Source organism: Staurois parvus, unplaced genomic scaffold (assembly GCF_062004578.1).
Source record: "Staurois parvus isolate SC_StPar_1 unplaced genomic scaffold, SC_StPar_1.0 ptg000698l, whole genome shotgun sequence".
In the NCBI taxonomy this organism is placed as follows: Eukaryota; Metazoa; Chordata; class Amphibia; order Anura; family Ranidae; genus Staurois; species Staurois parvus.
Window position 1 is genome coordinate 5,161,961 of NW_028318494.1, and position 24,023 is coordinate 5,185,983.

General features: G+C 44.6%; 1 protein-coding gene across 1 annotated transcript in view; it reads right to left on the minus strand.

Moving 5' to 3' along the window:
- The window catches only part of MCTP2 (multiple C2 and transmembrane domain containing 2), a 381,280-nt gene that overhangs the window by 226,818 nt on the left and 130,439 nt on the right, over positions 1 to 24,023 (minus strand). The window contains exons 3-4 of the mRNA XM_089653100.1: positions 20,049 to 20,111; positions 957 to 1,059 (exon numbers count right to left, since the gene is read on the minus strand). Of these exons, the coding sequence (XP_089509226.1) occupies positions 957 to 1,059; positions 20,049 to 20,111 (166 nt within the window). The remainder of the gene's footprint in view (positions 1 to 956; positions 1,060 to 20,048; positions 20,112 to 24,023) is intronic.

A 24,023-nucleotide genomic window follows, 5' to 3' on the forward strand; every position in this document is an offset into this window, starting at 1 on the left:
TGGCCCACACTCAAAAAAGCCTATGAAAAAGGTACCAGGGGCATCTCATGGAGCCCCCTACTAACCCCAGGCCTTCGGGCAGTGCCCGAGTTTCCAAATGTCAGTCCGCCCCTGGGCTCTACTCTTCCACCTACTGACCACCTTCCCTGAGGCCATGATTATTCTCACTGATGTAAGGTCCAGGGGCGGACTGACAACTCATGGGGCCCCCGGGCAATAGGGGATCATGGGGCCCCTGTGTCCTTGCCCAAACTCAAAAAAGCCTATGAAAAAGGTACCAGGGGCATCTCATGGGGCCCCCTACTGACCCCGGGCCCTGGCCATTACAGAGCACATCATACAAGTAGTATAAAACAATCATACACATTGTATTCAAGAAATCCTATTAAAATCACATAAAAACAAAAGAAATATAATTGATGTATAATAACATATTATATCATTGTTATTATAACAATAATAACAATGATATAATTTGGGCGCAGGTTTCTCATGTTCGGACGCGTTTCGAAATATTCTTTTCAGGTTAGAAAAAAAAATGCACTGAAAATACATTAAACATAGCATCACCACTGACTCAGCATGTTATGAGCAAAATAAATCATCCACGTGAGTTCACACAGTAATATAATTACAAAAAAATGGATCACATTAATGTCAGTCAGTGGTGATGCTATGTTGTATGTATTTTCAGTGCATGCATTTTTCTCAGCTTCCCTGAAGAGAATATGTCGAAACACGTCAGTACATTGAGAAATTTGCACCCAAATTGTATCACAATCACTACTACTCCTTTTCTCTTGTTTTTATGTGATTTTAATAAGATTTGTTGAATACAATTTGTATGATTTGTATAATTTGTGTACTGATATCAATGCCTTAAAAGTCCCATTCCAAACTGACTTTGCTAAAGGATATAATATTACATAGCGCAGACACCTGGGCAGTCCAATTACCTGAGCGATCCCTGATGACAAGATTCCGGCCCTCTCGTAGGTGGATGGTCAGCAGATAGGAAATTAGATTTTGAAAACTCGCACTGTCGAAGCTCTCAAGGCCCTAGAAAACAAAAATATAACATGATTATTGTCCTATTCCTTCTGTATTGAACTGTATTGTTGCTGGATTGTCCCCCATTATATTGTAAAGTGCTGAGCAAACTGTTGGCGCTATATAAATCCTGTATAATAATAATTATTAATTCTGAGCAATATTACCTTCACATAGGGAGCCAAAAGCGTTTTTTATCTCTGGAATAACTGAAATTACACATGCCATTAGTCACACTCTTTACCAGGAACACGGGGGAACACAGTACCTCCAGTACTGAATGTATGTAATGGCAAAGGGGGCTGGGGTGTGTTGGAGGGTTTATTGTTGCTAGGGGATCTGGTTGCTGGGGGGATCTACTGTCACTGGAGGGGGATCTATTGTTGCAGGGGGGCAACTGTTGCTGAAGGATGGGGGGTCTATTGTTGCTGATGGTGGATCTATTGTTCATGTGGGTCAATTGTTGCTTGGGTTGATCTATTGTTGCTGGGGTTAATTGTTGCTGGGGTGGATCTATGGTTTCTGAGGGTTAATTGTTGCTGGGTGGATCTATTGTTGCTGATGGTTAATTGTTGCTAGTGTAGATCTATTGTTGTTAGGAGGTATTTTGTGGTGGGAGGTATATTGTTACTGAGGGGGGCTATTGTTGCTGCCTGAAGGGGATCTATTTGACTGCGTTTCTTTGTTATCATTAACAAATTCCATATCAATTACTTAGCACCACAAAATGATGCTTATTATGCATTCTCTTAAAGAGGCAGTACTGGGAAATGGTTAAGAGGTGGATCTAAGAGACGGTGCTCAGAGGTGGGTAGGGGGTTGACCTAAGGGACGGTGCTCGGAGGTGGGCCTAAGGGACGGTGCTCGGAGGTGGGTAGGGGGTGGACCTAAGGGACGGTGCTCAGAGGTGGGTAGGGGGTGGACCTAAGGGACGGTGCTCAGAGGTGGGTAGGGGGTGGAACTAAGGGACGGTGCTCGGAGGTGGGCCTAAGGGACGGTGCTCAGAGGTGGGTAGGGGGTGGACCTAAGGGACGGTGCTCAGAGGTGGGTAGGGGGTGGACCTAAGGGACGGTGCTCAGAGGTGGGTAGGGGTTGGACCTAAGGGACGGTGCTCAGAGGCGGGTAGGGGGTGGACCTAAGGGACGGTGCTCAGAGGCGGGTAGGGGGTGGACCTAAGGGACGGTGCTCAGAGGCGGGTAGGGGGTGGACCTAAGGGACGGTGCTCAGAGGCGGGTAGGGGGTGGACCTAAGGGACGGTGTTTAGAGGCGGGTAGGGGGTGGACCTAAGGGACGGTGCTCAGCGGCGGGTAGGGGGTGGACCTAAGGGACGGTGCTCAGCGGCGGGTAGTGGGTAGACCTAAGGGACGGTGCTCAGAGGTGGGAAGGGGGTGGACCTAAGGGACGGTGCTCAGAGGTGGGTAGGGGGTGGACCTAAGGGACGGTGCTCAGAGGTGGGAAGGGGGTGGACCTAAGGGACGGTGCTCAGAGGTGGGTAGGGGGTGGACCTAAGGGACGGTGCTCAGAGGTGGGTAGGGGGCCGAAGACCAGGAGTGACTTGGAAGGGGGGAGTACTTGCACCTGTTCTCCGAGTAAAAAAAGCCCTGCTCTTTTATATTTTGTCAACACTTATCAGAAGGCTTGTGCTAATGATAATGATCAGGATTTAACCACTTGTGAACCAGCGAGGTACCTGTGCATCAAAGGACTTTAAGAAGTTGTACCGAGGTGATGTCTGCAGCTCCAGGCATTACCCAGTTACTGTTTTTTTAGAACCAATGGTCATCTGCTATCAGAGTGGCTTACTAGTTGCTCAGTTGCTTTTACAAGCAGCGGGAGGGGACTTCCCCCCCCCCCCCCCCTCCCGCTGCTCTCTTGGGCTCTGCCGTCCCAACGGCTTTGATCGGCTATCCACTATAGTAATCCAGAAGCAATATCCTGACATGACTTCCAGTTTACTTGCCACTAAACGTCGTTTTTTTTTTTTTTTTTTAAGTATTCAAAACCACTGATCTCCAGAGGAGGGATTTGGGGTCTTATAGACCCCAGATTCCTCTGTAAAGAGTACCTGTCACGTGTCTGTTGCTGTCACAAGGGATGTTTAAAAAAAAAAAAAAATTGAAAGCAACAGTGTAAAAATAAAAAATTCAAAATAAACTAATAGAAAAAAATTAAAGCACCCCCATACCCCCCCCCCCCCATGCTCGTGCGCAAGCATTGGTCCCACACACATGCACACAGCAATCATCCCACACATGTGAGGTATCACCACAAACATCAGATCACTAGGAAGTGATCATGAGACCTCCTATGTAAAAAGTGATAACCTGTAAAGGCTTTTCAAACATCACTTATGGATAGTAAAATTTTCGTTGCTTTTCGCCATTGCCTGGGCAAGAGCAATTTTAAAATGTGACATGTTTGGTATCTCTCTACTCGGCGTAACATCATCTTTTATATTTTACAACAAAATTGGGTTATGTATTGTGGTTTTTTTGCAAAAAATAAAAAAAAAGTGTATTTTTTAATTGCGTTTGAAAAACTGCTGTGCAAATATTGTGTGACATAAAAAATGCAAAACTCACCACTTTATTCTCAAGGGCCTCTGCTTTCAAAAATATAATGTTTTCGGGGGTTCTAAGTATTCTATTTATTCTATTTCTTCTATGCATATATTTTCTAGCAAAAAAAATATTGATTTTTACATGTAAACAAAAAGGCGTCAGAAACAGGCCTGGAGATCAAGTGGTTAATATTAATTCCTGAGTCAGCTGATGCTGAAGTTTCATCATTGCAGTGAAATATGTTGATATCGACAGACAAAAATGAAAGCAAAACCAGTTTTGTAACAAGAATACCATTGCTCTAAAGCAGCAGTTCCCCAGGGGTAGGTGTCAGTATATTTAGGAGTACGTATATTGCAGCTTACCAATTCTTAGATGTGATGGCTGCATTAGTTTTCTTTTGTAGGCTTTATCTCATTTTTTAATCTGGTGATCCAGCCAGTAAGTCAGTTGTTTTTCAAAAGAACAAGCTCTCTTGAAGATGCAGCAGTGATGAGAGAAACCACTTACCACTCACAATGATCAGGTTTTATTCATGTAAAGCTTTTATCCCCAAAGGAAAAAAACTGTTTGCTGTAACTGGTTATAACAGTATTAGCTGGAGTTTGGCTTCATCTTGTTAGTGTATTTAAATCTGCTAGTACCTCTAACACTCACCTCCCCACAGACTTGACCCTCTGTCTAGAAAGTGCTGATTGTCCCCGTGTTGATCATATAGTTACATAGTTTACATAGTCTGGTTGAAAAAAGACAAAAGTCCATCCAGTTCAACCATTTAAAAAAAAATACCCAGCAAACCATGATCCAATTTGCTCCTGCAGGGAACAAAAATTCCTTGCTGATCCCCCGAGAGGCAATCAGATATTCCCTGGATCAACTTTATTTATTTATTTCAAGTACTTATATAGCACCGTCAATTTACTCTGTGCTTTACATATATATTGTACATTCACATCAGTCCCTAACCCTCAAGGGGTGTACAATCTAAGGTCCCTAACTCACATTCATACATACACATACTAGGGCCAATTTGGACAGGAATCAGTTCACCTACCAGCATGTCTTTGGAGTGTGGGAGGAAACCGGAGTACTCGGAGGAAACCCACGCAGGCACAGGGAGAACATGCAAACTCCAGACAGGTGGTGCCGTAGCTGGGATTCGAACCAACGACCCTAGTACTGCCAGGCGGAAGTGCTAACCATTTATCCACTGTGCTGCCCATTACCCATAAATATTAGTATCCAGTTATATTCTGTGTATCCAAGAAAGAATCCAGGACTTTTTTTTAAGCAATCCACTAAACTGGCCAGAGCCAACACATTCCCAAAGGAAAAAAAAATTACTCTCTAGCAATACACACCAAAGTGAGCATGTGCAGCTTGCCTCCAAGGCTCTGTTCTATCAGCAGATGGATTGGGGACAGTAGAAGGGGAGGATCAGGGAAGACGGGATCAAACAGCTTCTTTTTTTTTTTTTTTTACACAATGCGGAGGACTAACCCCTTAGGTTCCACAGTGAGTATAACAAGCATGCTTTACTGCATATACAGACTGATTTTACTGCTGTGGGTTCAGTAACACTCAGTAGTGGATGTGTATGGATTATTTTGGGACAACAGGGCAGGGGCGGACTGACCATTTGGAAACTCAGGCACTGCTCGAGGGCCCGGGGTCAGTAGGGGGCCCCATGAGATGCCCCTGGTACCTTTTTCATAGGCTTTTTTTTTAGTTTGGGCAAGGACACAGGGGCCCCATGATCCCCTATTGCCTGGGGGCCCCATGAGTTGTCAGTCCGCCCCTGCAACAGGGATATAGTTTAGTTTCTATCCTCAGACAGCACTGCCTATTCTTCTACTACCAGCAGAACAAATCTTCATATTGTGTGTTCTGAGCACTTCAACATCTTACAGCCATCTACAGAGCGATTCTGTTCTGTGCAGAAACCTCGCATTTGCCATTTGTATCCACAAGGTGGGGCTGATATACAAAGAATTGATAGAAAACTAAAAGCACAAATGCCACAGACCGCATTCAGATTGTTGCATGTAGCCACTAGTTCGCTTCTCCCTGTTCCAGCCCTGGTGGATCGTTCCCTGTGAGTATTAACACACATTTGTGGAAATGTCAATGGCATCGAAAAAGTTTAAAAGTCATTCATGCTGCAAAAATGCCAAATGCACAATTGGTGCGGATAGTAAGAAATCCTGCATTGTGGTGGCGGCACGTACCAAACTCTGAACATATATCCGGCTCTTACAGCGATTGTAAAGGTCATTGCTTTATTTTATAACAGGGGTCTCCAAACTGTGGCCCCAGGGCCAGATGAGGCCCATTGCTAGCCCTTATGGCACTATTCCTCCCAATGATATAAAGCAGTATTCCTCCCACCATACCAATGACGGGGCTCTACCAGGGGTGGAATGACCATTCGAGCACTCGGGCACTGCCCGAGGGCCCGGGGTCAGTAGGGGGCCCCAAGAAATGCCCCTGGTACCTTTATAGGTTTTTTTGGGTGTGCTTTGAGTGTGGACAAGGACACAGGGGCCCCATGATCCCTTATTGCCCAGGGGCCCCATGAGTTGTCAGTCCGCCCCTGGGCTCTACTCTTCCACCTACTGACCACCATCCCTGAGGCCATGATTATTCTCACTGATGTAGGGTCCAGGGGCGGACTGACAACTCATGGGGCCCCCGGACAATAGGGGATCATGGGGCCCCTGTGTCGTTGCACAAACTCAAAAAAGCCTATGAAAAAGGTACCAAGGGCATCTCATGGGGCCCCCTACTGACCCCAGGCCCTCGGGCAGTGCCCAAGTTTCCAGATGGTCAGTCCACCCCTGGTAGGGCCCAAAACATTTGCTACCCACAACGGCCACACTCCGGCCCTCCTAAAGTCAGAAGGACCATAAACCGGCCCTTTGAAACGTTTGGAGACCAATGTTTTAGAATAATAAACACGTCCTACTTACCTGCTCTGTGTAATGGGTATGCACAGAGCAGCCCCGATCCTCCTCTTCTTAGGTCCCATACCAGAGCTCCTGGCTCCTCCCTCTTGCAGACTGCCCCCATAGCAAGCCACTTACTCTGGGGGCACTCGTGTGCTCTTGCTCCTGAGCCCCGCTCTGTGTGTCCATTGAAACACAGAGTGCGGCTCATCCCTGCCCCCTTCTCACTGGCTGTGACTAACAGTGGGAGCCAATGGCTGTCAGCCAATGAGGAGGGAGGGAGCTAGGAGTGCCACTGCTCTTGCGCACATTGCTGGATCAAGACTGGGCTCAGGTATGTATTGGTGGGGCTGGGGTAGAGCGGAATGGGGGGGGGGAGATGCAAACAGAAGAATTTTTAATAAAGAGGATGAATTAAAGCGGTAGTAAACAAACAAACAAACAAATAAATAAAGTTTTCCCCGGCAAGCAAAGGCATAATGTGCTAGCATGCATCGCTGTCGCTACTGCAGAGGCTTCCATCTTCCTTTCAGGTTTGCGGACACTTGATTGGCCGAGCCACGATGATGTCACTCCCGCGCGCATGGCGCAATATACAGCTCTGAACGGGTAATGCTGTTCCTTCAGAGCGCCTGCGCCGGTGAGGTCACCACTTGCTGCTGGCTACAAGATCTCCTAATCGGCGCACATTTAGGAGATATTCATTTTACCTCCAGATAATCCTCATTATAAACTTCCTTGTTGGCACAAATAGACGATGAGAGTTTATTACCACTTTAAAGTGGAGCTCCACCCAAAAGGGGAAGTTGCACTTTAAGGACTCGTCCCCTGCTCCCCATTAAGGATTGGAAGCTTTGGGGAGCAGAGGGGGGTGTCGGGTACCCAAAATTGACTGGTACCCGCTCCCACTTCCGCTGCGATCGCCTAGGCGAACAGAAGGGGAAGTTGTCCTCCCTCCCCGTAGACTTCTGGGACACATGGCAGGTCCGAGAAGATGACGGGGCCATTCACAACGTGTAGCACTACTCGCACATGTGCAGTGGGCACAGCCGCAAGCTGTCACAGCCGGGTGCCCACACTGAAAAAGCCGGCACTGGGAACGCGATGCGCCCGATGAACTGGGCTGCGGGGGAGGGGGAGGAACACCGCAGGACCGAGGGACAGGTGAGTGGCTGTAGCTACAGTTTTTGTAGTAGACTTATTTTTTCATTGTGAATTTTTTCATTGTAAAATACCTTCAGCCTTTAGAACAGTGGTCTCCAAAACTGCGGCCTGGGGGCCAGAAGTGGCCCTTTGCTTGCTTTTATCTGGCCCTTGGGACACTATTCCATCCACTGACCAACAGTTGGTGATATGTTCTCCCTCTAACACCAATGTACAGGCACAATCCCTCCCAATGACACCAACAATGGGGCACAATTCTTGCTAATTACACCAACAATGGGGCACAATTCTTCCCAATGACACCAACAATGGGGCACAATTCTTCCTAATTACACCAACAATGGGGCACAATTCTTCCCAATGACACCAACGATGGGGCACAATTCTTCCCAATGACACCAGCAATGGAGCACAATTATTCCCAATGACACCAACAATGGGGCACAGTTCTTCCCAATGACACCAACAATGGGGCACAGTTCTTCCCAATGACACCAACAATGGGGAACAATCCTTCCTAATTACACCAACCTTGGGGCACAATTCTTCCCAATGACACCAACGATGGGGCACAATTCTTCCTAATTACAGCAACAATGGAGCACAATTATTCTCAATGACACCAACAATGGGGCACAATTCTTCCCAATGACACCAACAATGGGGCGCAATTAATCCCAATCACACCAACAATGGGGCGCAATTCTTACCAATTACACCAACAATGGGGAAATTTTCTTCCCACTGACATCAATGAAGGAGCAAAATTCCTCCTAATGACACAAACAATGGGGCACTATTCCCACCACTGACACCAAAGATGAGGCATTGTTTACTCCCACTGACACCAGGACATTTTATACAGTGCTTCCACTGTTCTCAGTCTGCCTCCCCCCCTCCCCCCAGTCTGACTGGCCCTTTATTTAGAAAGAGCCCCCTGCATTAGAACCACTAAGTTCCACTGAATTTATTGAGTTACATTCATACATAGTAATGCGGGAGCGTCACCTTTTTGTGGTGACTTGTAGTGCAGCCCATTCACTTGAATGCTCCATAATGCATCAAAGTAGCTCCTGTGCCTTTTCCTGGAGGCTACTTTGGCATGCTTTTGATTTTCACATTTTAGTGCCTTTTGTTGCACGTTTAGGACTCCATTAAAATTAAGGGCACAGAAACATGCACTGCACGCTTTAGCTCATTTCTGTTGCGTATCGAAAACACATTCAGAATTGCAGATGAAACCAGGCAATCCGCATTTTTAAAAGGCAGTAAGCCATGACCACCTACATATTTCTATTGTGAGATTCTTCCTCTCAACCGATTTCCCTGCTGTCCATTCATTCACAGCCATTGGTCAGCTTCCCTTACCTTACATTATATATTCTCTAATGGTGACCATATACAGAACAATTTTATACTCGATCGCACAGTTGATCAGTTTACTGTCCAGAGGAAGAATACATTCTTACAAGACCAAAAAGACCTTTCAACGCGCCATACACTTACTGATCTTTTTACTTTCCCCATGATCAGATCTTCCACCCAGACCAATCAGAATAATTTCAATTAAATTGATTGTTGCTCAAAATCCATCAATGACACTGTAAGGGGTTTACTTATAAAACATTCATGCGCTCTGAACAAAATGTGACTGTAATTTTCCTAAAGGAGTGATGCCTATACCTTCGGCTCCATCTAGTGGCCAAAATGGGATATAGTTTTGCCATCGAGGTGTTCCAGAAAACTAGACTGCATTTTGGCCACTAGATGGAGCTGAAAATACAGACAACACTCTCTGAGGCTAGGTTCATGCTTATGTAGTTTGTGTTTGACCCATTTCTGCATTGCGTTTTTCACACGTTTTGCTTTTTTTTTTTCTTTTTCTTGTTACTAGGCAGATTTAAAAACGCAAAACGCATCAACAACGCACAACATGCTTTTCTGCAGCATTTCCATTGAAGTCTACAGAACCAAAAATGCAACTTTTTTGTGTTAAAAAAAGTCCCTGACCCTTTCCAAAAAACGAACCGGGTGAAAACGCGCAGATGTGAACCTGTCCCATGGGAAATCATGTCAAATGGACTGTACTGCGTTTCTGCAAAACACTGAAAACACTTAGGTGTGAACCTGGGGTTACACAAACTACAGACATAAAATCCTTCTGATATTCATGCAAAAAATGTAATTAGAAGGATCGCCGCTCTGCTGATAAGTGATGCAAATATGGTGAAAGGCAGCCTCAGAATATAGGATTCATGTAAACTCTGCGCTACAGTCCTTGGTATCTATACTTACATAGCTGCCTGCACCGCGATTACTCCCCCCGTAGGGATATAGTAACCTATGACCAATTAACACTGCGGCGCTTACGAGTGCTCCGTGTAAAATACAAATACAAAAATCATTCTATAAAATCCATCTTGCATTGCTTCCTAACATGAAAGTGCCGCATAAGTAATCAAAAGTATATTGTACCACGTGAGTATTTATAAAGCATAACACTAAAAAAGCATATGAGTAAACATGCTCTTTGTGCAGTACAAGTGATCGAAAATACACGTGATCGAAAATACACGTGATCGAAAATACACGTGATCGAAAATACACGTGATCGAAAATACACGTGATCGAAAATACACGTGATCGAAAATACACGTGATCAAGTATACATGTGATCGAAAACACACGTGATCGAAGACACACGTGATCGAAAACACACGTGATCGAAAACACACGTGATCGAAAATACACGTGATCAAGTATACACATGATCGAAAATACACGTGATCGAAAATACACGTGATCGAAAATACACGTGATCGAAAATACACGTGATCGAAAATACACGTGATCGAAAATACACGTGATCGAAAATACACGTGATCGAAAACACACGTGATCGAAAACACACGTGATCGAAAACACACGTGATCGAAAACACACGTGATCGAAAATACACGTGATCGAAAATACACGTGAACGAAAATACACGTGATCAAAAATACACGTGATCAAAAATACACATGATCAAAGATACAAGTGATCAAAAATACACGTGATCGAAAATACAAGTCATCAAATATACATATACAAGTGATTGAATATACAAGTGATCGAAAATACACGTGATCAAAGATACACGTGATCGAAAATACACGTGATCGAAAATACACGTGATCGAAAATACACGTGATCGAAAATACACGTGATCGAAAATACACGTGATCAAAAATACACGTGATCAAAAATACACGTGATCAAAAATACACGTGATCAAAAATACACGTGATCAAAAATACACGTGATCAAAAATACACGTGATCAAAAATACACGTGATCAAGTATACAAGTGATCAAAGATACAAGTGATCAAAGATACAAGTGATCAAAAATACACGTGATCAAAAATACACGTGATCAAGTATACAAGTGATCAAAAATATAAGTGACCAAAAAATTTATATAAATCGCCATGTGCAATCTTCCAACTAATCAAAAGAAATATAAACCTCCATAAAAAGTCCCAATCCAAATAGCTCATATAGCTTGTGCCAATTAAGGTGACTTGTGCCAAGGTGACCCAAGTATCTTCCACCCCACTCAACGAATGGCAATGACCTCCTATGAATACAAGAAGATCTCAGGTGCTTTAATATGGGTGCTCTTCCCCTTCCTGGGTCCGGTGTCACTGCTCTTGCAGGATACTTTACCACTAGTATCCTCCTGGTGTGCTTGTAAGAGGAAAACGCACAGCCAGAGGCGGCCTCCAATAGTTAACTCCATTTCATTTAAAAAGTAAGAACAATTCAAACCTGCTTACAGTGTTAAAATGCTTACATAGTATACAAGCAGCAGTGCATTAACAACTTCCTGTACTCATCTGTGTTCCACCAACAGGACGTAGAAGTGACGCAGCAAGCCCCACTCAATGCATTTTGTCACTCTGCTCCGGATGACGTTAGAATAATGAAATGCGTTGGGAATTCCCTCCAATGCATTTCACCCTGCCCACCAGGACTTAGTCATAAACCCTATGACAAAGCCCATGTGGCTGAGGTGAAACGCGTCGGAGGCAGTCTGAGGTCACCTTTCACCCTTGTTTCCAGTAGAGTTGTGATCCTTCTAATTACATGCCTTCTGGAGTAGTAGTCGGAGGTGGCAGCAACCTGTCTTTCAGTGGCTCCGAGGAAGCAATCACCCATCGGCTTGAGCGGTGCCACACTCTTTGGTTACCATTCCTGCAAAGAATGTTTTATAGCATAGACCCTTATGTGTCTTATAGATAATTCATAGGCTGATCATTTTGTCCAGTTCTCTGAAGGATCGTTCGATTAGATCGACATGCATACAAAGACAAATATGTGTACAGCCACCGTAAAGGTGAACCACGCAGGACAAGTGGAATGGAGACCATCAAGATATACTGCAGAGCAGGGGTGGGCAACATTAAAGAGGTGGAGATCTGCCTGAACAACATGGGAGAAGTCAAAGATTACCGGGCACAGCGTTGCCTCCTAACATCTGATTTAAACATCTAATTGTCGTGCTCCGTGTCACAACCGTGAGCATCGCATGGCAATCGTGGGTTTACATCAGGAGATGAAGAGGCAACAGGTCACCTTCTCACCACCTGTTAGGGATCCGGGTATGACCAGAAATGTGTGGACTGACACAGGGAAACACGGGCTCCAGGTATAGTATAAACAATACAATTTATTAAAGACTAAACAATACATAAACGCAGTGCAAGACTAAACATAAACACAGTGCAACCAAACCTCCGACAGATAACAATAAGAACAATACTAAACATAGTCGGGCAGGCCGGGTTGGTAGCAAACGGGCAGGCAAGGTACAAGGAGCAGGCGGAAGCGTAGTCAGGTATAGCCGAGGTCAGGACAGGCAGAGTTCATGCAGATTCAGGATTAAAGCAGAATCAGGATCAGGCAGGAAGCAGACAGGATGCAGGTACAGGGGCTCATGGGAAACATACACCAAGGCCCTGATCACAGGCCTGGCCATTCCTTAAATAAACCTGCTGTAATCAGCCTCAGGTGATGGCTCATTGCAGGAGTGAGCCTCTGGTTGCTGAGAGCACCCGCTGGCCAGCCCTGGTACTGCAGCCCACAAGGCAGGTGAGTCCCACCACCACTGGCAAGTCCATTCCTGACACCACCTGTCCAACGCACTGGGACCACTTTGCAGAGGAGCAGCAGTGCCTACTACACCTGTGGATGAGCTCTTAGTTGAAATCAGCAGCGGCACCCTAAGGGCTTGTTCACATGTTGGGGGGGTGTAAAACCCTGCGGTTGAATCAGTGTTTTACTGCCCACCAATCCTTACCCCCTGAAGCAGCAGCCAAAGATGTACATGTGCTGCAGCAGGAATTACACCCCCAGTTGCTTTTAGTGGGTGCTACTGCCTGTCAACCGAGACCCATTCAAGTAAGTGGGCCACTCTACAAGTGCCCTGCAACTGCATGCTCTGCGTGGTTCAAGGGGTTCAAGCAGGTGGTGAGAAAGCAACACAATGCTGCCTGTTTGACCCCTTGTTTGCTGTACTGCACAAGATTGCAGGACAATTGCAGAACGGCCTCATTCACTTGAATGGGTCATGCCTTGCTGGTGCTACACCCTCCAACCATGAGACGGCGTAGCAGCCAGCGCTACAGAGGAGGCATCAGCTTATGTGACTCTTGCTCCGTACTACAGCTACAACTTTACAAGCAGGGGCGGACTGACAACTCATGGGGCCCCCCGGGCAATAGGGATCATGGGGCTCCTGTGTCCTTGCCCAAACTCAAAAAGGCCTATGGAAAAGGTACCAGGGGCATCTCATGGGGCCCCCTACTGACCCCGGGCCCTCGGGCAGTGCCCGAGTTTCCAAATGGTCAGTCCGCCCCTATTACAAGTACTCTGATGCTCTGGGATGGCAGGTCAGCAAGCGCAGACCAAGATCTACCAGTCACTTGGCCAAGATCTACAGTACACCACGATCTACTGGTTGCTGACCCAGCTGTAGAGTATGAGTTTAAAAAAAAAATGAAATAACAAAAACTATTACTCATATAAAAAAAAAAAAATCACATAATAGGGAGATTAGAAAACAGTATTAGCAGAATGTGGTTCTCGCCTCTGACAAACACACCTACGGACAAATAACACAAAGATCGCGTTTCGCGTTTCATCGTCTTCTGCTGCCAACTCTCATTATGTGATCTTACTTTATAATTTGACACTTTAATGAGAATGGGAAATTCCAGACCATTGTTTTCTCAATGCAAGAATGACAGAGCTACCAAAGGGAATATTTGAAAAAATTACAGCACATTGAATGCATTAAGGTAAAATAAAAAAAAAAAAAAAAAAAGTAAAATTAAAAAAAGTAAAATAAAAAAAATGTAAAAATGTAATAGAATTAAAGAATGTAAAACAATAAAATAAAATAAAATTGTTGACTTTATAACCACTTTAAATTAGTACACCCTGCAAAACAATGACATGTTCACACAGTTATAATGAATCAGAAATGATCAATACCATCTATAATAATTATTATTACATCGAGTTTATATAGCGCCAAAGGGTTTGCTCAGCGCTGTACAATAGAGGGGGGGGACAATACATGAAACAGTACAGCAACAACAACAGTACACGAGGGGTTAGAGGGCCTCTTTCGAGCTTACAATCTAGGAGGGAGGGGGTAGTGGTACAGGAGGAAATGGCTGTGGGGGATGGAGTGGTAGGAGGAGTGGAGGAGATCGGCAAGTTAGCAGGGGGTGGGGTAGGCTTCCCTGAAGAGGTGGGTTTTCAGGGAGCGCCTGTAGGTGAGGAGGGAAGGTGACAGTCTGATGGATTGGGGTAGTGAGTTCCAGAGGATGGGTGACAACCTGGAGAAGTCATTCACATAATAAAAAAAGCTTCCATCAATCTAGTTACAAAAGTTGCTCGGAAGTTGTTGGCGGTCATTGAATAAAAAAGTGCATATTATTACTATAATCTTTTGTATCACTTTATGATTTTACAATCAGACTGTATAGTGTATGGTTCCATTTATACATTTATCATTTAACTCATGTTTTCACATATTTAATCCTTTTAGATCACTTTATTATCAAAAATGTATCAATTTAACCACTTGAGCTCCGGAAGATTTTACCCCCCTCATGAACAGGACACCTTTTGCAATTCAGCACTGCGTTATTTTAACTGGCGATTGCGCAGTCTTGCAACACAGTACCCAAAAGTAATATAGATCTTTTTTTCACACAAATAGAGCTTTCTTCTGTTTTTATTTGATCATCACTGTTTTTTTTATTATTTTTTGAGCTATAAATGAAAAAAATATTTAAAAAATTTGACAATTTTTTTTTTACTTCTATAACACATTTTAAAAATTAAAAAAAGGAATTAAAAAAAAAATTAAATTAAAAAAATCTAATTTCTTCATAAATTTTGGCCAAAAGGTATTCTGCTACAGGTCTTCGGTTAAAAATAAGTGTATATTGATTGGTATGCACGAAAGTTATCTTTTAGATTGTAAGCTCCCAGGATCAGGCCCTCCTATCCCTCTTGTATTGAACTGTGTTGTTCAGGGGCGGACTGACCATTTGGAAACTCGGGCACTGCCCGAGGGCCCGGGGTCAGTAGGGGGCCCCATGAGATGCCCCTGGTACCTTTTTCATAGGCTTTTTTGAGTCTGGGCAAGGACACAAGGGCCCCATGATCCCCAATTGCCCGGGGGCCCCATGAGTTGTCAGTCTGCCCCTGGTGTTGTTGCTGTATTGTCTCCCTTTATATTATAAAGCGCTGAGCAAACGGTTGGCGCTGTATAAATCCTGTATAATAATAATAGCGCCTGCAAACGATGGGATATATACTGGAATTTTTTTTATACTACTAATGGCAGTGATCAGCAACTTATAGTGTCACTGTAACAGCGTGGTAGGCAATCTGACACTAACTGATGCTGGGAGGGAACTGACTAATTCACCAGTGACACTTACACAGTGATCAGTGCTAATACTATACTCTGTCTCTGTACTAATGACATGGCTGGGAAGGGGTTAACATCTAGGGGCATTCCAGGGGTTAAACATGTGCGTGGTGTAAAGTTTGCTGCGTTTACTAGCTGATCTCTCTGCTTTGCAAGGATGAGTAACTGACAGATTGCTCCCTTGGGTCAGAGCTCTGTATTGTTTACGCCTCTTCACGCCAATGTGCTGCGAGTGCGTTTCGTCCTGCTTGTTGCACCTTTGGCACACCAAAAACGCAGGTCCCCATTGAAAAGAAAACGCATCAAAACCTTTGCTGTGTTTTGGGGAAATTTTTTGAGCCACATGTTCAGGTTTCACAGGTGCATGCTGAGTAATAGTTATCCAGAAAATGCACCGGAAACGCATATTCAATTTTATTGTGCGTTGAGAAGTGTGAAAGCAATCTTCACATTTTTTGAATACAGACCTTAAAGTGGTTGTGAAGGATTTTTTTTTTTCAAACATGTCTATACTTACCTGCTCTGTGCAACAGAATTGCACAAAGCGGCCCTGATTCCCGTCTACTCCAGTCCCCTGCTTGAGCTCCTGGCACCCATCCTCCTCCAAGTGCCCCAATGGAAAGTTGCTTCCCATGGGGGCACTTGTGAAGGCTCACTCCCGAGCCCCGCTGCTGCATCAGTTGATATGCGCAGCGGGATTCACCCCCACCCCCCGCCCCCTAGTCACTGGTTTGACAGCAGTGGGAGTCAGCGTCTCCCTCTGCCTCAGCAAAGCCTGTGGGACCTGGAAGTGAGGAGAGAGAAGAGCTGCAAATGCGCACAGCACTGGAGCGAAGTAAAAGGGGGGCGCGGGGGAGGGGCATTAAGGTAAAAAATATTCAGGCTTTAGAACCACTTTAAATCTGTAGTTCTAATGTGATCATATTTTGATTTTCCTCTTCCCACCCCGCGGAACATGCTAATGAATTTTTATTTACATACTGTATTTTAGACCCAGTGGTCTCTGTGCTTCTCTATGCATTGCAGGCAGATCAAGGCTAGTGGGAGAGGCCAACAAGGCATTGTACGCAGCTTCCCAAAAACATCACAGCCCACCTGGCCCCAGTACTCCTTGCTAGAGCCTTCAGCCCTGATGCAAGCAGTGGGCATGCTCTTGGAAAGAGTTATGTAAATATCAAAATATTGTGATGGGTGAAGGATGGTGTAGAGGAATTTGTGCTCCTAGGCAGACTGCATTTGCATGCATATCACCCTAGGTAATGCCCACATGTGATGCTGAGCCCCCATGACCGCAAGAACTGAAGTCCAGTGAGTGGAAAGGAGGGGGCTGAGGATGGTTAGGCTGGAGAGGAAAGGGCTAGATGATGCTGGATGTCCTCCCACAAGGAAATAAAGTGAGCTTTTATCTGTTCCAGCTATGAGAAGCTCACAGTGTGCAGTGAAAGTAAAAGGAGATCTATGGTCATAGCCAGGGGCGGACTGACACCTCATGGGGCCCCCGGGAAATAGGGGATCATGGGGCCCCTGTGTCCTTGCCCAAACTCAAAAAAGCCTATGAAAAAGGTACCAGGGGCATCTCATGGGGCCCCCTACTGACCCCGGGCCCTCGGGCAGTGCCAGAGTTTCCAAATGGTCAGTCCGCCCCTGGTCATAGCACACTTTTTTTATATAACCTCAGCATTTCAATACCAATCCATACAATAGTTACATTCGACAATCCAACATAAGCTTGCTGGAAAAATCTCCTTTCATGCTGTGAGCTCGGCCTGTCTGCTGGGTGCCTCTTTCCACAACTTCCTGGGAACCAGCATGCTTCGCAGTTTCTCCTCCATTTCTAAGAACTACATGTCCCATGGTATCTTGCTGATTCCTGTACTGACTCCGCCTCCTGAAACTCCTCCCCTCAGCTCCTCTGCAGGTTAAAAGGTGGGCTCTGTGAAATGAGTGACACAGCAGTGCCTACTCACAGGGCATAGTGACTACGGGGCACAGAATTCAAGGAAGGAAATGTGTGGGGGTCTTCACAAAGGAACTTCAAGATCATTCCGATGAATAGGAGTAGGCTGGAATTAACGGAAATGAATATAGAATTTTACATTTTGACCATTTTGATAAGCAATACCAGAACAGGAGAGGAGTCTGTACAAGCCAGGGCCGGGACAAGGGGTGGGCAGGAGGGGCAGCTGCCCCAGGCGCAGAGAAGCAAGGGGGCAAAGAATAGATAGAGAGTGGAACACCCATGTATTACCAGTGGGAGAGGAGGGCATCATTCTAGATTCTTCCCTGGGCACTGGATGACCCTGCCCCCGCACTGCATACATCTGCGCCCCCAGATCTGTGATCTGATACTTCAAAAAGGAAGGTATTAAAAAAAAAAAAAGAAACCCCACTAAATGCGTGCAATGGAGCTCTTCCCGGAGCTGCAAGAGGGAAATGCCAGAATTCCAAAAACACAGGAATTGGAGACACCAGCCTTTCCAAGGAGGGGAACACGTTTTGTTCTACTTTTTGTTTTGTTTACTAGAAATAGTCCGACAAGCAATTTTCAGCTTTCAGTGCTGCTGCACTTTGAATGACAATTGCGCGGTCATGCAACACTGTACCCATGGGAATTTTTTTATCATTTTTTTGAGACAGATAAAACTTTATTTTGGTGGTATTTATTCACCGCTGGGATTTTTATTTTTTTGCTTTATAAATGAAAAATTATAATTATAAATCAAAAATTTTGAAAAAAAAAAAGTGTTTTTCTAATAAAATTTTGCAAATAAATTATCCCACGCCAATTTTTTTTTTAAATTTTGGCATGGGGGTTCCATTTACAATCCATACCAGACTTAAAGGGCTTGGTACGGATGGGGGGGGCCCCACACGTGTTTATTTTTTTAACTTTCCAATTGTAAGCCAATGCCAGCAGTTCTTTTTACATTCAGCTGACAGCTGAAACATTAACCACTTGCCCTCCAGAGGATTTACCCCCCTTCCAGACCAGGCCATTTTTTATAATACGGCGCTGCGTTACTTTAACTGACAATTGTGTGATCATGCAACGTTGCACCCCAATGAAATTTATGTCCTTCTTTTATGAGAGCTTTCTTTCAGTGGTATTTGATTACCTGTATGGTCTTAATTTTTTGCGCAAAAAAACAAAAAAAGACCGACTATTTTGAAAAAATATATATATTTTTGACTTTTTGCTATAAAATATGTCCAGTAAAAAAATTTTAAAAATCTAATTTCTTCATAAATTTAGGCCAAAATATATTCTGCTCCATGCCTTTGCTAAAAAGAAAAAATCCCAATACGTGTAAATTAATTGGTTTACGAGAAAGTTACAGCGTCTACAAATGGCGGTATATATACTGGAATTAAAAATTTTACGTGTAATGGCGGCAATCAGCGACATATTGCAAGACTGCAGCGGGCATTCTGACACTGGGGTGGGAACTGACTAATTGCCACTGACATCCCCAGTGATACTTATACAGCGATCAGTGCTAATAAAAAGCACTGACACTGTACTAATGACACTGGGCAGGAACGGGTTAAGATCTGGAGCAATAAAAGGGTTAACAGTGTGCTGTGTGTGTTTTACTGTGTAAGCACACTGCTTTGTATGGCTCTGCTATGCTATGCAGAGCCATACAAAGCAGCATGCTTACATTGGGGGAACTCACTACCCCAACCCATCAGACTGTCACCTACCCTCCTCACCTTTAGGCGCTCCCTGAAAACACATCTCTTCAGGGAAGCCTACCCCGCCCTCACCTAACAGCCGATCTCCTCCACTCCTCCTACCACTCCATCCCCCACAGCCACTTCCTCCTGTACCACTATCCCCTCCCTCCTAGATTGTAAGCTCCAAGGAGCAGTGCCCTCTAACCCCTCGTGTATTGTATTGTTACTGTATTGTCTCATGTTCTGTCCCCCACTATAATGTACAGTGCTGAGCAAACCTTTTGGCACTATATAAATACTGTATAATAATAATACAAACCTATGCCCTGTCAATGTTCCTTGATTGCCGGGTGCCGGCGGGGAATCTCCGGCCGGGACCCGGCGATCGACATCTGTAGCCAGCACGGGTAAGGTGGAGCGCGCCCCCTACCCAGAAATACAGAATCACGTATATATACACGATTTTGCGCAGCCCTGCCTCCCTGTAGCAGTACTTCTGCTATAGGGCGGTCGGGAAGAGGTTAAATATGGACTTTTGATGTCTACCATGGATCATTAGGTGGATCATAAGCCTTTTTGCGCGCTGATTTAATATCTCTTGTACAGAATCTATTCATAATACTTAGATATGAAGGGAGGAACAAAAGATACTTACATTATACTCTTCGGAATGTTGCGATGACATTGAAGAGTTCAAGTCAATGCTTCCCGAGCCATCCTGCAGAAAGAATACAAGGAAGGTGAACCCATGAACCAACAATACAGCTTTAAAGTAGTTGTAAACCCTTCCATATACCCAGTGAAGTGACTGGCCTCAGGTGATACACAGAGATGAAACAAATCCTCCTGCAGAAGTTGTACCTGTTTATCTGTAGGATTTTCTTCTCTAAATCCGTTCAAAGTGCTGAATTTATAAAGCTTGTCTGAGCTTTCATAAAGCAGGGGGCAGAGAGATGAAGTTACCCTCTGCAGAGCTCAGTGAGGAGAGCACCGAGAGCTGATTGGAGGGGAGGGGAGGGAAGCCCCTCACCCCCCCCACTCCACACAGCTCACAGGAACAGAGCTAAGGTTGTCAATCACAGGCTGTTTACTGGAGGTCCCCCCTTCATGACCAGGCTATTTTTTGCTATTCAGCACTGTGCTATTTATCTGGCAATTGCGCGGTCATGCAACACTGTACACAAATTAAATTTATATCTTTTTTTTCACACAAATAGAACTTTCTTTTGGTGGTTTTTGGTCACTCCTGGGTTTTTCATTTTTGTAGATAAATGAAAAAATACAGAATATTTTGAAAAAAAATATATATTTTTTTACTTTCTGCAATAAAACATATCCAATAACAAATAAAAAAAATCTAATTTCTTCATAAATTTAGGCCAAAATGTATTCTGCTACATGTGTTCAATAATAAATCTCAGTAAGTGTATATTTCTTATTTTGTGTGTTAGTTATAGCGCCTACAAACTATGGTATAGATACTGGAATTTTAGTACTTTCTTTGTAATACTAGTAATGGCGGTGATCAGTGACTTACCCCTGGTTCACATATCCGCGTTCCTGCAGTCCGCGTTTTGCACAGGCATGAGAGCCCATTCATTTGAATAGACTCCCGTGCCCTGGGACATACAGGAAAGAAGTCCCTGGACTACTTTGGAAAACACAGCCTGTGCGGGAACCTCAGTTCCCAGTACAGCTGCGATTTCCAGTGCGGGTGGCGTGCCATTAAGTCAGAGGACTGTGCGGTGGTGAGGATGCACACATTTTTGTGCGGATCTACAGCGGCACCACCTGCACATATGTGAACCTAGCCTTATAGTGGGACTGTGATAGCGCAGTGGGCAATCTGACACTAACTGATAATGGGTGGGAACTGATACTGACATCTCAAGTGACATTATTACAGTGATCAGTGATAATACTACACCACGTTCCAAATTATTATGCAAATTCTATTTAAGTGTCAAAGGTTAAATATTTTGTTTTTCAGTTTAACTCATGGATGGCATTGTGTGTCAGGGCTCTTTTGATCACTGAAAACAATCTGGGACACCTGTGATAATTAGATTGGCCGGTGAGCCCAAATTAAGGGAAAACTACTAAAGGACGGTGTTCCACATTATTAAGCAGAGCACCACTTTCAAGCAATATGGGGAAGAAAAAGGATCTCTCGGCTGCCGAAAAGAGTGAAATAGTTCAATGCCTTGGACGAGGTATAAAAACATTCGATATTTCACGAAAACCTAAGCGTGATCATCGCACTATGAAGAGATTTGTGGCTGATTCAGAGCACAGACGGGTTTGTGCAGATAAAGGCACATTGAAGAAGATTTCTGCCAGATCCATGCATCGGATCAAGAGAGCAGCTGCTAAAATACCATTACATAGCAGCAAACAGATATTTGAAGCTGCTGGTGCCTCTGGAGTCCCACGGACATCAAGGTGTAGAGTCCTCCAGACTCTTGCAACTGTGCATAAACCTTCTATTCGGCCACCAATAACCAATGCTCACAAGCAGAAATGGCTGCATTGGGCAGAAAAATACATGAAGACTAATTTTCAAACAGTCCTGTTCACTGATGAGTGCCGTGCAACCCTGGATGGTCCAGATGGATAGAGTAGCGGATGGTTGGTGGACGGCCACCCTGTTCCAACAAGGCTGCGACGTCAGCAAGGTGGTGGTGGAGTCAGGTTTTGGACTGGAATCATGGGAACAGAGCTGGTCGGCCCCTTTAGAGTCCCCGAAGGTGTAAAGAAGACCTCTGCAAAGTATGTGGAGTTTATGACTGACCACTTTCTTCCCTGGTACAGAAGGAAGAACTATGCTTTCCGTAATAAAAATCATCTTCATGCATGACAATGCACCATCTCATGCTGTAAAGAATACCTCTGCATCAATGGCTGCTATGGGGATAAAAGGAGAGAAAGTCATAGTGTGGCCTCCATCCTCCCCTGACCTCAATCCTATTGAGAACCTTTGGAGCATCCTCAAGCAAAAGATCTATGAGGGTGGGAGGCAGTTTACATCCAAACAGCAGCTCTGGGAGGCTATTCTGACATCTTGCAAACAAATTCAAGCAGAAACTGACCAAAAACTCCCAAGTTCAATGGATGCAAGACTTGTGAAGCTGCTATCAAATAAGGGGTCCTATGTTACAATTACGTGACCTGTTAAAATGTTTAAAAAGTTAAAATGTTGTTAAAAGTTTGATTGAAATAGCTTTTGATTTCAGTAAATTTGTAAGTTTTTTATGTTTAAAAAAAATCCTGTTATCATTAGGAGGTTTGTTCAATAAAATGTGAATTGTACTCTTAATAGTTTGATAACATGAGAATTATGCTGACTGTTATTTACATCAATTATTGAGGGAAATGAGAAAAATATAATTTGCATAATCATTTGGAACACGGTGTATACACTGTCACAGACACTGGCTGGGAAGGGGTTAACCTCTAGGGGCAATGAAAAGGTTAATTGTGTGCCTAACAATAATGTGTGTAACATATGCTGCTTTTACTAAGAGATGACTGTTTTTTCTCCCTGCTTCGCAGGGAGAAAAAAACAGCCACATCACTGCTCTCTGTACAGAGCCCTGTGTTGTTAGTAAACACAGAGCTCTGTACTGTGATTCGGTATGCCATGATTTATGGCCAGGACCTGCTGACCGATTTGTGCTGTACCGAATGACAGTACAGATGGGGCAGAAGGTGTGAGCCCCCTACCCGGAAATGCTGCATCACCTACATGTATGTGATCCAGCGCAGAGCTCCCGCCCATTCGCAGTATATGTGTGTGTGGTCTGCAAGTGGTTAACAATTCGTAGAGGTGATGGCTGCATTAGTTTTCTTTTCTAAGCTTTCTTTCTACTATTTTTACCTGGCGATCCAGGCCCTGGATCCCTGGTGAGCCGTGGTTTTACCACCCCCAACCACTACTCCCTTTAGCTGCAGAGGCAGTGGCCGGATGTGTACACATGCCATGGCTTTACTTCGCTGCAGCAGCAGGAATTATTTCCCCCGTCACATTCAGCAGTACCCAAGTGAGTATGGCCGCTTTGCAACAAGTGCAGGGTTAAAGCAGGCAGTGAGGAGGCGATATACTGCCTCCTGACCACCTGTCAAATGCTCTCTGAAGAGCGATCTGAACACAGATTGCTCTTCAGACAGCAAAGTTAGTGTGAATGAGCCCTTAGTGGTGATATTACCACTACGTCCTGCAGCAACTGGAGGTTCCGCAGGCAGATGAACAGGCGATTTAATTCACCTATTTAGCGAACGATGACCGGCCAGAGATCATGGTGATCCCTGTCCCCTGTGTTGCACAAGCTTGAACCCCATCCCTACTTGTGACACCACAAATGTGGAGCTTGTGAATTGAATATCTTCACATCCTTAGTGTCAACTTTCAGGCTCAGTTCACCATCGGTGACACCAAAGTCGTATGATTTTCATGCAACTTTTACACTCTATGGAGCTCAAGTTGCAAGAAAGTTGCATCAAAGTAGTGCAGGAACCTTCTCTGAAGTCGCAGCGACTTCAGAAGTAGCCATCGGAATGGCTGTCATAGACAAACATGGAATTTCACATGTCCTGCGACTTTGGGTGTGACCCGTGCCCTAGCCAATGGTAA